The sequence below is a fragment of the Lepidochelys olivacea genome (assembly GCF_965140295.1).
Source record: "Lepidochelys olivacea isolate rLepOli2 genome assembly, chromosome: 13".
Lineage (NCBI taxonomy): Eukaryota > Metazoa > Chordata > Testudines > Cheloniidae > Lepidochelys > Lepidochelys olivacea.
The window spans coordinates 6,377,576-6,392,412 of NC_140423.1; the positions used below are offsets into that span (position 1 = coordinate 6,377,576).

Below are 14,837 nucleotides of genomic sequence, written 5' to 3' on the forward strand. Positions count from 1 at the left end.
GACGATTCCTTCTGCTGAACTGAGTGGTGATTTTATGGTGGGGGTCAGGACTAGACAAAGACTCGCAAATTCTTTTGCACTTAGACCACGATTCTGCATAGACATACACATACCTTTAACTTTAAGGCCAATAGGCCTTCAGTAGTCTCACTGACTTCCACAGGACAATTTAAAAGCTTAAATCTTTGCTTGGCTGGGACTAGAGGTGACATTTCAACGATATATCCAGAGAAAAAGGGATAGTGCAGTTACATAAGTACCATTCTATTCACCACTGGGACTACAACACTGCATCATAAATGGACATGCATACACGCTAATAAACAGATCAGCTGAGCGACACATATCGGGCAATATTAAAATCAAGGCGAGTGAACTGAAAGAGCTACCATGTTAGCTCTTATAATGCATCCCTTATGGAGAAAAATACATATTTTTTCACAGGGTGGTTATATCTTTGCTAACGCGTTTATGTGAAAATATATAAAATATACTGTACAAAACTGGCAAAAATTTCATATTTAAAAAGGAAGCACGTGATTCAACATGTATTACATACATTTCACTACTGTAGCATTTCATGTTTCCACCAAATATTACATTTTAAATATGACAATTAGCCAAGTTTGTAATGTGTGGATATATTTTATATACTCATATGTCTTTTAAATATATCTAACTATGTTAGATATGTTCAATACTTGGAAAATATGTATTTTTCATATGGGATGACTCAAAATTCCTTACAATTGCAAATCAACACAAACAGGTTGGCCAATTGGCTAATGACTTTTTAAAGAACATTCTCATAACCACTCTTCAGTACAAATAATATATACTGACTGCATTTTTTTCTCAGCCTGCCCTTGTGAGATAATGATCTAAGTTACTCCCTCCCTTGATAAGGACCTTATGAAAGCTCCCATAGAATATCTTCTTCACTTCCTGTTGGTCAAAGGTGACTTCCTGTAAATCAGCCTTGTAGTCATGATTGAAATAGGTCAAGGATTTCTTACTGGCTACAGGGGAAAATAGGACAAATAAGAACTTAGAATTAAAATAGAATTTGATTTCACCTACAGCATGTTGAAAAAAAATATAGGCTTAAACATACTGAAACATTTAATACTTGTCAAGCTTTAAAAGCACAAAAAAGGAAAATAATGGTCAAAGTCAAGCATACATTGCAAAATGGAGTAAATAAAATTAGAGTTTTTAGTGGGTTTTTAACTATACAGAAAAACATTTCCATATGTTATTTCGATAGCTTCTGAAATGTTCATGCTGGACACTGGCAAGTTTCAATAATAAAACTGTCCAACTGAGTATAGAAGTTGGTTCTGTTACTCTTTCAAATACCTGAATCTGATCTATACTACATGAAACCTTACAGTCAAGTATAACCCCGAGGATTGGCTGGAAGTCCTCATCTGTTAGCTGCCACACGGCAAAGGGCACTTTGGGAGTCTCCGGAAGGAGCCGGAGGAGGATGCTGATGGTGTGCACAGACGGAATCCCAGAGAGAAGCACTTCACTGGAATGAGACAAGCAGAAGTCAGCTCAGTGACTAATGATAATGAATGGCAGGGAGCTAATGTTCTACTTTCCTGGCAACCAGAACAGTTCTGAGCTACATACAGAGTGGTGTTACTGAGGCATGATGGCCTGAGTGAGGCTCATTTGTGGAAATCAAATACAGGGTCAGATCCTTTGCTGGTGTAACTCGGTTGAAGTTGAAGGAGTTACCCCAGTAGAGAATTTGCTCCGTATTTTGTACATTCCTCTTGGGTTTAAAAAACACATGCCCTAGAATTTTGCATGTGCAGGGCATCCCTGTGGCCTTGTCATAGCATCAAAAGGGAGGTACAGGTCCAGCCATCATGGTCAATCTCTCACTCCCTGTGTTGGGTCAGGGAATGCTGAAGACACAGTGAATGCAGCCTTGCATTATTCAAAAGAGACACTTCTGGTAGCTTATCGAGTTACTTTGATGGGCTCTGAAAGGGTCCTATCCAAAACTCCTTGTCAAGAAGAATGAATGATGGCTGTGATGGATGGGGTAGAAAACTAGGGGAAGACCTTCAGGCCTTGACAGAGGTACTTAGAAGTACCTTGCAAAAAGACACATGAGCCATACTAAGATCACTTGTGAAATTTGGGACTCAAAAATGAAACCCGTGAGAGGACATGTAACAAGTCAAGCCATGGACTCCTGAGAAGGTCTTGCTTTCTCTTCTAGACTTCTGTTCCAAACTTGTTACAAAGCACTTACTGCATGCAAATGTCACTCAAAAGGCATAGGTCAAAAGTGAATGAAGAAAGAAAAATTTGCCATGTCACAGATACATTTGTAATCTGTATGGGCCACATTTGCATGGGTAGATACACAACACTTCAACAATCTTTTCAGGACTGCTTCAAACATAACATCAAGTTTTGTTTTGTTTTAAATTATATAATGTCCTTGGAAGGTCATATTTGTGTATCTGATACTCCTACTGGTTGAGCAAATGGATTTGTCTATGCTTTTTTAATTACTTAGAGCCTTCTGAATTCCCCTACTCTGTTTACTGTAAGAAGCTTTGCTTCTTTAAATAAGATTTAAATGTTCCCAGTGCTTTAGTAATTAGGCTTCAAAATAAAATAAAACTGACTATTAAGAGTCAAATCTGCCATGATTTATACTCCATAATGCTACTGGGGTCATTGGCACTGCCTGGAATGAAAGTTGACCCATGACAATGCATAGGACTTTGAGAAGGATCCCAACTAATGAGGTGCACAGTAAAGTCACATTCCAAAGTCACTGGTTAATCCTTCTTGTCAATCAAAGTCAAGCTGCCCAGTGGAGCTATAAACTTGTATTCTACAACAGTAATTGTCAGACTGCAAACCAGGAACATTAGGGGAAAGGGTGAAAGAGGTTAAAAAGGCCCGGCCCCAATCATGTTTCTAGCTGAAACTTTGCCTCAAAGTTTGGTCTTTTAAATGCATGTGGATGAGGAGAGGAGTGGTCATGGAAAGAATTAAATGTATCCCCAACAGAGGACAATTAAACAGAACTCAATGGTCATCACATGCAGTCTTTCAGCACTTAATTCTGGACAACAGCGATATTGAAGGCACACAGCTAAAACAGGGAAGGTGCCAGTAGGCACCTACAATCTGAGCTTGGCCTTGCAAAAGTTCAGTGCCCCAATCACCCCACTGTATTCAATGAAGTTCCTGTGACATGTCCCATCATGTGATCCATCTTGAGGCAGTTCAGGGGGTGATTTATCGATCAGCACAGAATACATGTCTTCTAAGGGGGGAAAAAATCTTTGCATGCTTTTCAGTTTCACTAGGGTGGGGTTAGCATTCATGCTATTTTCACTAGGAAATGGCCAGTTGAGTGTTCACTAGGCCAGTATCTACACCCACCCCCATCAGTCGATACCCTTCATTGTGTGGACCAGAGCCAATGTTTATGCAACAGACAGAGAATAAACTTTTGTTGGAATCAATGTGGTTCTCAGCTATCTTCCCAAACTACCTTGTTCTCTGGGTTAGCTGAATATCTCTGAAGAGAGTGTAAGTACGGGTCCCGCCGAACACATATGGTTCCATGGCCACTCCTTTAATGGAGGCATATTCTCTTTCCACCAGTCCAAAAGCCTCCATCATGTCAAATCCTGGTGCAGTCAGAGAAGGGCAGAGAAAGAAACACTTTGAGATAGTAGGGAAAACAATGGTTTGTAAGGGATCTGCCTGAGCAATGGTTGCTCTTTGTTTTCGCCAAGGGCAAGCACATTCCAGTAAGGAGAAGGCTAGTAGGTATAACGAATCATCAGCCTGATCAAAACACTCTGCATACTGTGTCAGTGTTCTGACTTGAATGCTCCGTGTTTCCATTAAAGTGCCCCTTTGGCCTAGAAGACATATGCATAGATCCATTTTCCAGATGCAGGTAACAGAGAAACAGAAAAATTTCAGGCTAGATTTTTCCAAAGTGCCCAGAAGGGAACTGCAAATTCTACCCATTTGGAACAATGGGCGGAGCACTTTTGAAACTCTGGTCCTCAGTGACTTGCTAAAAGTTATAGGGAAAGTTTGTGGCAGAGTTGGTGGGAACAGAACCTAATCCCTGAAGTGGTTGACCTTTGTCTACTCATTAGACCAGACAAAATGCTTCAGATCTGTGTTGGTTAGGCCACCTGCTGGATGGAGAGAGCAATGCTCACCCCTGTGACATTCTTTGAGATCCACAGATGAAAACTAACTAGGCAGGTGCAAAGAATTATTATTAAGCACATTTTTCAGCAGAGATAATTAAAAGCCCAGAGAGGCTGAGTGAGCTAGCTGGAAGGTAGTGTTGCTTAGTTGCTTAGGCACTGGCCATGCAACCAAAAGATTTATTTTGAGATAAATGATGAATGAATATTTATTATGGAGCAGAGTTAAGGTGGTTTTATGATAAAATATGATTTTTTTTACATTTGAGAAAAATGACATGTTTGTTCACTATGTGAGCAGTGTAAGATCCAGAAGGTCATTAACTTGTTTTCTTGCTTTAACATCCTTGAGTTTTATAAACGATAGGTAAATACAGTCTGTCACCTAGGAACCTTAAAAATATATTTGAGTTATTTGTTCCTGGAATGAATTAATTACGGTTTGTAAGGGCCTCAGCCACTGTAGCAGACCTAATAAATAAGAGTGGCATTTTTTTAAAATCTATTAAATGGAAAAAAAAACCCTAAAAAATTTGCTCTGAAAAAAAGCACAAGTTATAATGAGTTCTGCCTTTTCAACTTGATGCCAAATATCATAAAAGAAGTGGATTCTGTCCAGTAATTGCTTAGGAAAGGGAAAAAAGAGAGAATTATTCTCTGCTGCAAAATGTATCCTCTCATGTGCGAGAGTCATGAAAGTTGGTAAAGTAAAGTATTTCCATTTCTCTCTTCATTTTTCAAGTATTGCCCAGAGGTGTGATCTGCCTTATGCGGTCTATAAAGATTTTTCCCCTGACATCTTTGACATCTCATCTCCAGCTTCATGTAGCTTCATCTCTTTTTCCCAGTTCATCATTAAAGCTCTATGAGTCACTTTCTTATTTCAGATTTTAATACAAGCAGACCTTGCAGTCGGGGGGTTGGGGTTTTTTTAGCTTATCGGAACTTACAGCAGGCTGGGGAGGGTAAAGGGAAATAACCAGTTTGTTTTAAAGAGAAAGGGGGACAAGTTCATCACATCATTTCCCTTTCAATCTGTACTCTCCCACCTCAGCACCACTTACTATTGATTGGATCTTGGTTCTGGTGGGTATTTTGCATTTGGGCTGCTATAATGCACACTGTCACTATGCAGTGTTCAGAGAGCTCATCAGATTATTCTGACCGGTTTCAGACCCATTTCTCTCTGATTTAAGAACCCTGGGATTGGTATATTACCATGTCCATTAAAATGTATATCAAATATAATAACAATGTTTAAAAGCAAAATTTAAATTACAGTTATAACCATATTATTAATCCACCAGTGAGACAGTTATGGCACTGGGCTATTTCTCTTGATGAATCACCTGTGTCATGTAAGACAGGCACAGAGATGTTTGCTTGGGTATTATGGCTTGATTAGTTTGGCCTGGACATACACAGACTGAATAGTCTTGCAGGAATGGGGGGAAGAGAGGTCAAACAGGGCAGTCTATGGATCTTAGATACTTATCTGGCCCCCTTTACAAGAGGATCTGAGCACCTCCCAGTCTGTGACGTATATATCCTCACAACACCCCTGTGAGGCAGAGAAGTCCTATTATCGTTATTCCCCTTTTATGGTTGGGGAACTCTGGCAGAGAGAGACGAAGGGTATGTCTACATTTGAGCTGGGAGGGGTGATTTCCAGCTCACCATGGTAGCTCCGCCCAAGCGACACCTTAAAAATACCTATGTGTTAGCAGCACCACGGATGGTTCCCCCGAGCACTGCCTGACCCCTGGATGTGTACTCAGACAGCTAGCCTGAACTGTGGCCCATGCAGCCACAGATGCATTGCTATTTTTAGGTGCTAGCTCAACCAGAGCTAGCGTGGGTATGTCTACACGAGCTGGGAATCACAGCTCCGAGGTCAGTGTCATACTTAAGCGACTCCAAAGGACTCCCTGGCAGGGCTGAACCAAGGTCTTCTGAATCTCAGGCTGGAGCCCTGACCACTAGAACTCTCTGGGAAGATGTGGGGCTGGGGCTGCCATACAGGCAGTACAAGTCACTTCCTAGGTGGCAAACTATATATAATGGGTCCTACAGTGGGTAAAGGGGAAATAGAGTTCCCCTAGTTAAATATATACCATTTGAGTCCTAACAGCAGCCCTAGGCATGTCTACATCCTTTACAACCTGCAGAGATTACCTTGGGGTAAGCTTAGGGGCTTTGCAATTTCCAGCCTTTACCGCTAGCTGTTCCCCAAAAAAGGTTGACAGATGTGGATGATGGGAGAGCTACCTACTTAGCTTGGATGGATGAAATAAGATCCTCAGTACAACAGGGAAATGTATTTCTGTTGCCCAATGTGGTGGGGAAAGGGAAAGGAAATGAAGGTGTTGAGGGGAGACATTTGCTGAGCTCCCCCAGGTTTCCTGCATCAGATTTTCTGACACGGCAATAGCACTCTGGGTGTGGGGACGATGACTTTAATGTGTGCCAGGCAAGCTTTTGTAACAGCGATGCAGATTAAAGATTAGTCAGGATCAGACAGCGTGTCCACATTCATGACAGAGCCCACCTGGGACTGAGAACTAGTAAGGTACCTTGCAGAGAGCCTTCAGTGGAACTGATAGTGGGGCAAGCTGCAGGAGAAAAAAAAAAACGGGAAAAATCATGAGACCCAATGGAAGCCAAACTGGCAACTTATTACAGGAATAAAGCAGACATGGCTGTGGTCTGCAGCAGAATGGAAAGCACATGGAGACCTAGTGAGTGAGTCTGTATAGACATCTTGGCACAGATACTGCAGTACTCTACAATACCGTCAATTCCTTGAGGCCAGGACCCAGCCTGATGGTAGCAATAATCGTTACACTTATGGGCAATCTAATGGCATACATTTGGGCCATATTTTCAATGGCTTGAAGACACACTGGTTGAAAATTTGTATTCTTTGCAAACTTGGGTCTATGACAAGAAGCTGCATATGCACTTAGCCAATCTGCACATGCAAACATGGAAGTTTGCCAGGTTTTGTATGGCTCACTCATCACTCAAGCCTTTGAAATGATTGTCCTTTATCAGCAGGTCCCTTTGTCATAACTTTGTTTTGACTCAATCTTCTACTACTGCTCACCCACTGTGGACTTAAACGCAGTTATAATGCACTTTTTCTTTGACATTCCTGGTTAGTTGTAGTCTGGACAACTAAACATATAATGCATATGTAATTGCCAGTTTGCATAAACAATTGCTCTAACTGCATTGCAAAACAAAGAAACACAACTACCCAACCATTTGAGCATGGAGCTGAGGTTTCATTTTTGCAAAATGTGTCTCTCCGCATCATTGTTAAGTGGTAAAGCCAAGATCGTCAGAAGCGAGTAAAAGCAACCACATGCACAAAATCTGTGCAGATATTTACATACAAAATGTGCATATGCAATTGTGGTAATTGCACACAAAGACTATGCATGTCCATGTAATTCTGAAAATTTGAACTTAAGAGCATTCTTTCATTTTTATTCATTTGTTATTACATTTTGGAACTTAATCTTAAAAAAACAAACAACTGGATATCCTTTGCCAGTCACCTTCTCAGGAAATCCTCTGCTCAGTCTTATAGCATCCCTGAGGCAGCGAGAGCAAAATATATGGATGCTACTCATACAAATTAGGGACAAAGGACTAGAATCAAAAGCTCTTTGGTGACAAGTTATAAAGTGCTCTCCCCATTTAAGTGTTTTGGGTATGGCAGTGTTTTAGAAAACAGAGCATGAATGTTACTTTCAATTATTTGCTGCTGTTTAAATCCCAGGGCCATGGATGCCAGATGGAACTGGGACAAGGAAAATATTTGAAAGTCAGAGATGTCCCTGAAACTCAAGCACACTTGAGAGGTTGGCTATTTCACAAATGGTTTTTTAGGTCACTAGTTTAATGCAGCTTAGCAGCTCATTACATTAAGGTTGCATTATAAATGTTCTGTTGCTATTAGGTTACTCTGAAATACATCATATGGTATTTCATAGCTCACCACAAGCAGGGTTCCAATTTTCAGTACTTGACTACTGTAAAAGGTAGAAGGAGCTGGTCATTCCCTCCCCATTCCTCTTGGCAAATAAACGTGTACCTGAAAAGCCCAGTCCACTGTGTTAATTTGTGACCCCTCTCACCCACCAAGTATGAGCCACAGGCTGTTGGTACCACAGCACTCGGGTGTGAAACTGAATTGAAGGCTGTGAGTTTGATGGCTCTGGGACTATGGACATCAGGTACTAAACCAAAAGGGTGACATTTTCCATTGGCCTCCATTATTTTGAGGTACCTTGGTTTGCATACACATAAAGCAAGTTTTTCTTTCTGGAAAAGTTCTATAGACTTGGGATTAGAACCAGTACTGGGGGATAAAGCAATGGAACAGGGTTCTATTAAAATGGTCAGTTCCTGGGTAAGCTCCACTTCTGACCCCTCCCACTCTCTCTGAGAGCGCTCCTTCTAGGTCTTGGGCCATCTCCTCTGTCTTGGGGTGGAATCACACAATTCTCCCACTCTCAGACCAGGCCCTGGGTTGCAGTCTCCCGTGTATCAAGTGTGATCACCTCAGCAGGTCAGACTGACCTCCAGACCCTGCAATTCCCCGGGCAATGACAGTGCCAAACAGCGACCAAACAGCCTCCTTAACTCGAAGTGTCATTTGTTTAGAACAAAAGCGTTTCAGAGAAACCAGATCTCAAAAAAAGCAAAACAGCCTGCACACATACTTCCCCTCGCTGAGAAAGTGCATCCTTAAGCTTCAGAGTCTTCCCAGTTAATATCCCAGATGAGCCCCCACTTGTAATGCCGACAGACCCCGGTCATCGATAGGCGAGATGGAACCTGGGTCCTCTGAAGCTTAGCGTATGAGCCTCTACTGCATGAGCTAAAAGCTACATGCCTCTTAGCCCAGGCTGTAGCAGGCTCATCAATCTCTAGCGGGGGATAGAGCACCACACCAAGCAGGCATGGGTTACATCTACACCTGCTGGGTTTACATTAGACTCATGCTGGAAAGATACATGTCCCCAACATCATCTTCCATGGTGTGAGACATGACTTAAACCCAGTCCTACTTGAAGTGCTAAGCCCCAACAGCTTGAGTTGCCACTGCAAGAGGACGTGTGTGAATTTCAGCCTTATCACACATGACTTACCCTCTGTTCTGAAGGGAACGGAGCCTTGTGTTGAGGGCAGTTTAGCCAAGACAGAAGCTGTAAGAATAAATGCATTTGTGAGTCCTGATTCTGTGATTGGGATGTTTGGCTCACTATTGTTCATGGTTATTAGACCTTCCCTATGCTCCCTTCTGACTGGAAACAATAGCTTGGGAATGTGATATGAAATGGGCGCATTGTTTGAGCCATGTATTGGTCCCATTGTTTCAAGCGGGGACCTATTGTCTCCAGCCTCACTCCCCTTTTTAAAGAGGTTAGGTGTTCTTTTTCCTACTGGAATTTGCAAAAAGGTTGAGGACTTGGCTCTCTTTTCAGGGCACAAGTTGTACCCTGAAAACATTGCACCCTCATTTTTGTGCCTGCAGAATGGACCCTGGCTGTATATCCAAGTACATGCACCTCTAGCTACCTGATTCACAAACACAGACTGAAAAGGAGGACTTGTGGCACCTTAGAGACTAACCAATTTATTTGAGCATAAGCTTTCGTGAGCTACAGCGAAGTGAGCTGTAGCTCACGAAAGCTCATGCTCAAATAAATTGGTTAGTCTCTAAGGTGCCACAAGTCCTCCTTTTTCTTTTTGCGAATACAGACTAACACGGCTGTTACTCTGAAACACAGACTGGTAGCTACATCTATATTTTTATTTGTATTATTCAGATTTATACCCACAGTTCAACTGCCTGTGCAAATTACATCTGCAAAAAGGGTGGCCAACCCTTCTGAAAGTCTGGCCCTATACGCAAACTGCGTATCCTACACAAGCAAGTAAATCGTCATATACTTCCAGGGTGAAACTAATCTGAGGAGTATCTCTGTTGACTTCCACAGAGTTACACTGTGATTAATTGGGCCAAATTGGTCTCTGGCCCTTTAACTTTTAACGTTGCTTTTCCCCTGTTACTCTTTCCAAGCCCCAGTTTAATAGGGGTAATGACAGCATCACACCTTTGTGAATTATTGAAGATCTCTGGATAAAAGGCAATGCATAAAAGGTATGCACCTACTGATTTGCCTACCAGTTTGGCCAGTTGTCGACACAGCATCACTCTCTCCTGCGTCATGGACAGCAGAAACCATCACCTTGTATGCTGTGTTGGGAAGCAGCGACTGCAGGGTCACTCCACTGCTTTTACCAGAAACCATTACCTATGCAGAGATGAGAAAGACTCTGACACTCCAGCAGGATTCTCCATTCTGCTTTTATTCATTTGCTGATACAAGTGGGCAATACAGGGCAACAGAAAAGCAGTTTAGACTAAGAGCCGATGACCACACTCCCCTTCCCTGCTAGAGCTGGGAAAAGTTTTTCGCCAAAACCTTTTTCTGCCAAAACAGCAGGTTCAACAACATTGAAACATTTCTCAAGTTCATGTTGGTTTCTCCAAACGGTTTCAGTTGGTCGGGGGAGCGGTAATCCCAAAAAATCAAAAGGTTTCCTTTCAACATTTTCTAAATGAAACATTTCAATTTTTCGGTTCGAAATCACTTTCGATTTCAACATTTCTTTTCATTTTATTTTTACAAACATTTCTAAAAAATTAAAAATGAATGAAACAATTTTGTCTTGACAAAATGTTTCATTTGACCCAAAATGATTTTTCAGTTACCTGAAAATTTTGAAAAAATTCATTTTTCATTCAATCTGAAAATTCTTAAGATTTTTTTTTTTAATTGCGAGTGAAACAAAAAATCCTCTCTTCTCCCAGCTCTTTTCCTGCAGACACGCCCCACCCCACCCCCCTCCTCCCAGCCCTTAGATTCCCACTAGGCACTGAGACTGCCCCTCAGCTCATCAGGGAAGATTTTCAAAGGTACAGTGGGGAGTTAGGTATCCAGCTTCCATTGGAAGTTTTCTTATTTATTCTGGGAAATGTCCCCCGCTAGCATTTTCCTAATGGATATCCGAATTGGACAGGCCTATTGGTCTCAGGCCAATATTGCCTCAGTGAAATGGAAACACTGAGGGAGTTTCATCAGCCATGGTTTCTTGCTTTGTTTTCCTATTGAAGCTACAGACTGGAGGAAGAAAGTCATCAGATCAGGCTTATCTAGTTGCTGGGCAGCTCTGTATGAACATGGGGACATTCTCCATCCAAAGGAATTTCAAATTTCCTTATGGTACTGCAGTCTAACTGGGTCTAACCAGAGAATTTGAGTGCTAAAGATTAATGCTTAATCACTTTAGGTCAGAGCAGGGGATTTGTCCTTAATCCTTCACCTATTGGAAATGCAGCACTCCAGTTTATGGGGAGGAGGTGGATCAAAGAGGCAGCTGTAGTCTGAGGGGCTTTGACTGCAATGAATTCTCCTGATGTTTTATACAGAAATCCATGGAAGAGCCTAGAAGGCTTTGGTTTGAATTCACAACTGTCCGTCTCTAATGCACTGCCTTTAATCAGACGGAGGAAACGAGTTGCTCTTGTTCTCTTGACCAAATTTATCCTTGGGGTAACCCCACTGACTTCAACTGAGACACATCGGGATGACACTGGCTACGTGTCTTTTTAGTCAAGTGCCTGGCATGTCCAAAAGCAGCTGAGGACTTACTGTTTGCTGAGCACTGTCATCAGATTCAGGAGTGTAGGTTACTCGGTAGTATTGTATGTGGCTGCCAGGGGGTCTCCAGTGGACCTGCAGGCTATTGGGGGTCTCCGAGTCTACAACGAGGTCGGTGGGTGGGCTCTGGGAAGCTGCAGCAGGGAACAAAGATGAACTAGATGACAGGCAGATAGCGATGGATACAAACCAGGCCAAAAAGACTCCCTGTCTGGCACATTAGTAAGTGCTTCACTGCTCTGCTACCATAATAATGAAAGCTCAGAACAGAGACAGAGGGGGCGTCACCTTGGGGCAAGGGAACGAGAGAGACTGAGATCTTGGAGGAGAGTGGATTGCCTAAGGCTAGAAAGAGAGGACTCAACACTGAGACAAGAGAGGCCTAGGAGCTGCAAGAAAAACTTTGGAGTTGAGAAGGGAGACCTAGAAGCATAAAGAAATATATGTAATATATGTAAAGTGTACCCCATACATACCCAAGGTGGCATGTATATCTGACCCAAGATATAAAGAAGGCACATTGTGAAATGGCTTTAGAGATGGCTCGGAGTGTATTGGACACTCAGTTTACTCTAATGTCATTGCTAAGTTGATATCATCCAGTGAATGCAACGTCCGTCTGTCCCTTCTTGTTTTTAAATTCAATTTCTTACTAAAATATTAGCAACCTTGCAGAACATGACACTGCTTGGCTCACACTCATCGGACCACCCACAGACTTCTGAAGTCGTTTCATACAAAGTTTGGGTGTGATTCCTATCGTATATCCTGAGCTGAATGTGACTCCTACAGTGGTTAGGGTCTCAGAGCCCAGGCTCCAGCCCAAGCCCAATTGTCTAGGCTTCAATTTTTATGCTCCTGATTTGGGCTCTGGCCACTAGGCCCTGTTACCTCCACACCAACCATAATGGCAGCCTCCCACCCAGACCATTAGGCAAGACCACCCCAGCCTGCTCCATAGCACCCAGCGCCTCTCACAGGTTTGCTGCCTGTACCGACCATTTCATTCAGCTAGGATGTGCCACCAGTTCACTGTTTCCCTGTCATTCTTTTAAGATAACCCAATCTAACAAGATAGAATAAGTTAGCTGAAAACTTCAAAGTCGGAATTACTTGGAAAGCTCCCAGGGCCCTGCAGAATCTGACAGCACGGATCTGACAGACAGGGGAAAGGTCAAATTTCTAGGCTGCCCAGGGAGGAAGTGAGTATCTCTGACACAGAGGGTGCCATCTGGGTCAACCTCATCTGCTGCCCCTTAAACCTTTTCCACGCTTCCTTCACAGGAGGGTTTTCAGCCTTCGGATACCTCAGTCTAATTGGTACAATGTACATGTCCTCAAATCAGAGTAAATCTCTAGAGCTCTCTGCTAAGCTGCACGGCTGCCCATTTCAAATATCCCTTCGGAGCCTTATCCATCATTATTATCCAAACGATGCAGCTGAGTTTTTCTCGCCCTCATTGCTTAGTATTCTGGATTCTTCCCATCATTTCAGCTCCTCACCATTAGTCTCCTTAAACTTAGTTGCTAAACTAAGCATCAGCTTGGCCAAGTTTAAGGACCTATCTATTAATGACTTTGCCACTGTGGATGTTCGCTCCAGAGGTGACAGACCAGCCTGTGTTCTACTCCCAGGCCAGGTATTTCACTCCTGGGAGTGGGAAAACCCAGCTCGCTGTACAGTTGGAGTCCTATGTTTGTTCCCAGGCATGCCTTTAAATGTCACATCACACCCTATTCCTAAGAGGTGGGCGCTTTGAGTCACCATGCTGCACAATAATGCCAGGTCGCAATGCGCCGATGAAGTATCATCTCATGCTCACCCAGCATTACCGCACATTGCTGTAGTTTCGAACACAAGCACTGAAATGGGGAGTGTCCAGCTCTGATAATTCTGTCCTTCAGGACAAATGCAGAATGGTGGCAATCTCAGGGGAGGAAGAGTACTTCGCTCCAGGGAAAGGGGGTGGGGATGCCTCACTTCACTCATCCAAGCTTTTGAAAGAACAGTCTTGGTGGGTCTTAAAAAGCATCCCCATCCCATCCTTCTCAGGCAGACAAGAATGGCAGCTGCCTTACAAATCCTTGAAAGGGAGCAAACAGGAAGGTCATTAGGTCTATGGCACAGATATTAAAGACTCCGATAGGTCCCAAAAGATAAGCAATGTTACATGATATCCCATTACTGTGCATGAAGGGTTGTGTGTATGTGCTTTTGTGTTATTATTATTAAAAATTACTTGCATTGTGGTCGCACCTAGAGGTCCCAATCAAGAATCAGGGCCCCCTGAGCTAGATAATGATAATGAAAAGACAGTCCCTGCTGCAAAGACTGTACAATTTAAGTGTAACACAAGAGAGGACAGGAGGTTACAAGACCTACGTTGTTTCTAAACCACGCCCTTTGTAAAGGAGCACAACGCACTGCAGAGCGATGGATTTTTTTTTGGTAAGATGTGTCTGATGACAGGACCTGTTGTCTGAAAGAGAGAGATGTCCTGTAACGTCCATTGAGCACAATCTACCTGCACAGAGGTTTGTATGTGGGTTGAGCAAGGAAGTAGTCCTGATTAAAATGAACTTGCTGTGCTCACCTCAGCCCCACAGGGAGGTATATAGTTCTACACAGCAAAACCAGTACACAAAGGCAGTCATTTTTCTCTTAACCTTCAAGGAGGCCGTATTCTCCTGGGGAGAACAGAGAAAGAGAGGTGCTTGTGTTCCTCACGCTTCCTGCATAGCCTCAGGCTTCTAGGGCAAAAGCCTCACTTTAGTGACTGCCCTGAAGTTGCTGTATTTCTTGAAAGATGCTGCGCACATTTAAAAAACAACAACAACAAAAAAGAACAATGGCTTAGCCTCGTCCTATATGGAGGGATGA

At 42.8% G+C, this 14,837-nt stretch overlaps 1 protein-coding gene across 1 annotated transcript in view; it reads right to left on the reverse strand.

Moving 5' to 3' along the window:
* COL20A1 (collagen type XX alpha 1 chain) overlaps window positions 1-14,837 on the reverse strand; it is a 95,666-nt gene that overhangs the window by 33,505 nt on the left and 47,324 nt on the right. Inside the window, exons 19-25 of the mRNA XM_084645589.1 lie at window positions 11,948-12,090; window positions 10,417-10,546; window positions 9,377-9,433; window positions 6,788-6,826; window positions 3,536-3,674; window positions 1,392-1,534; window positions 910-1,019 (exon numbers count right to left, since the gene is read on the reverse strand). Coding sequence (XP_084501715.1) covers window positions 910-1,019; window positions 1,392-1,534; window positions 3,536-3,674; window positions 6,788-6,826; window positions 9,377-9,433; window positions 10,417-10,546; window positions 11,948-12,090 — 761 coding nt within the window. The remainder of the gene's footprint in view (window positions 1-909; window positions 1,020-1,391; window positions 1,535-3,535; window positions 3,675-6,787; window positions 6,827-9,376; window positions 9,434-10,416; window positions 10,547-11,947; window positions 12,091-14,837) is intronic.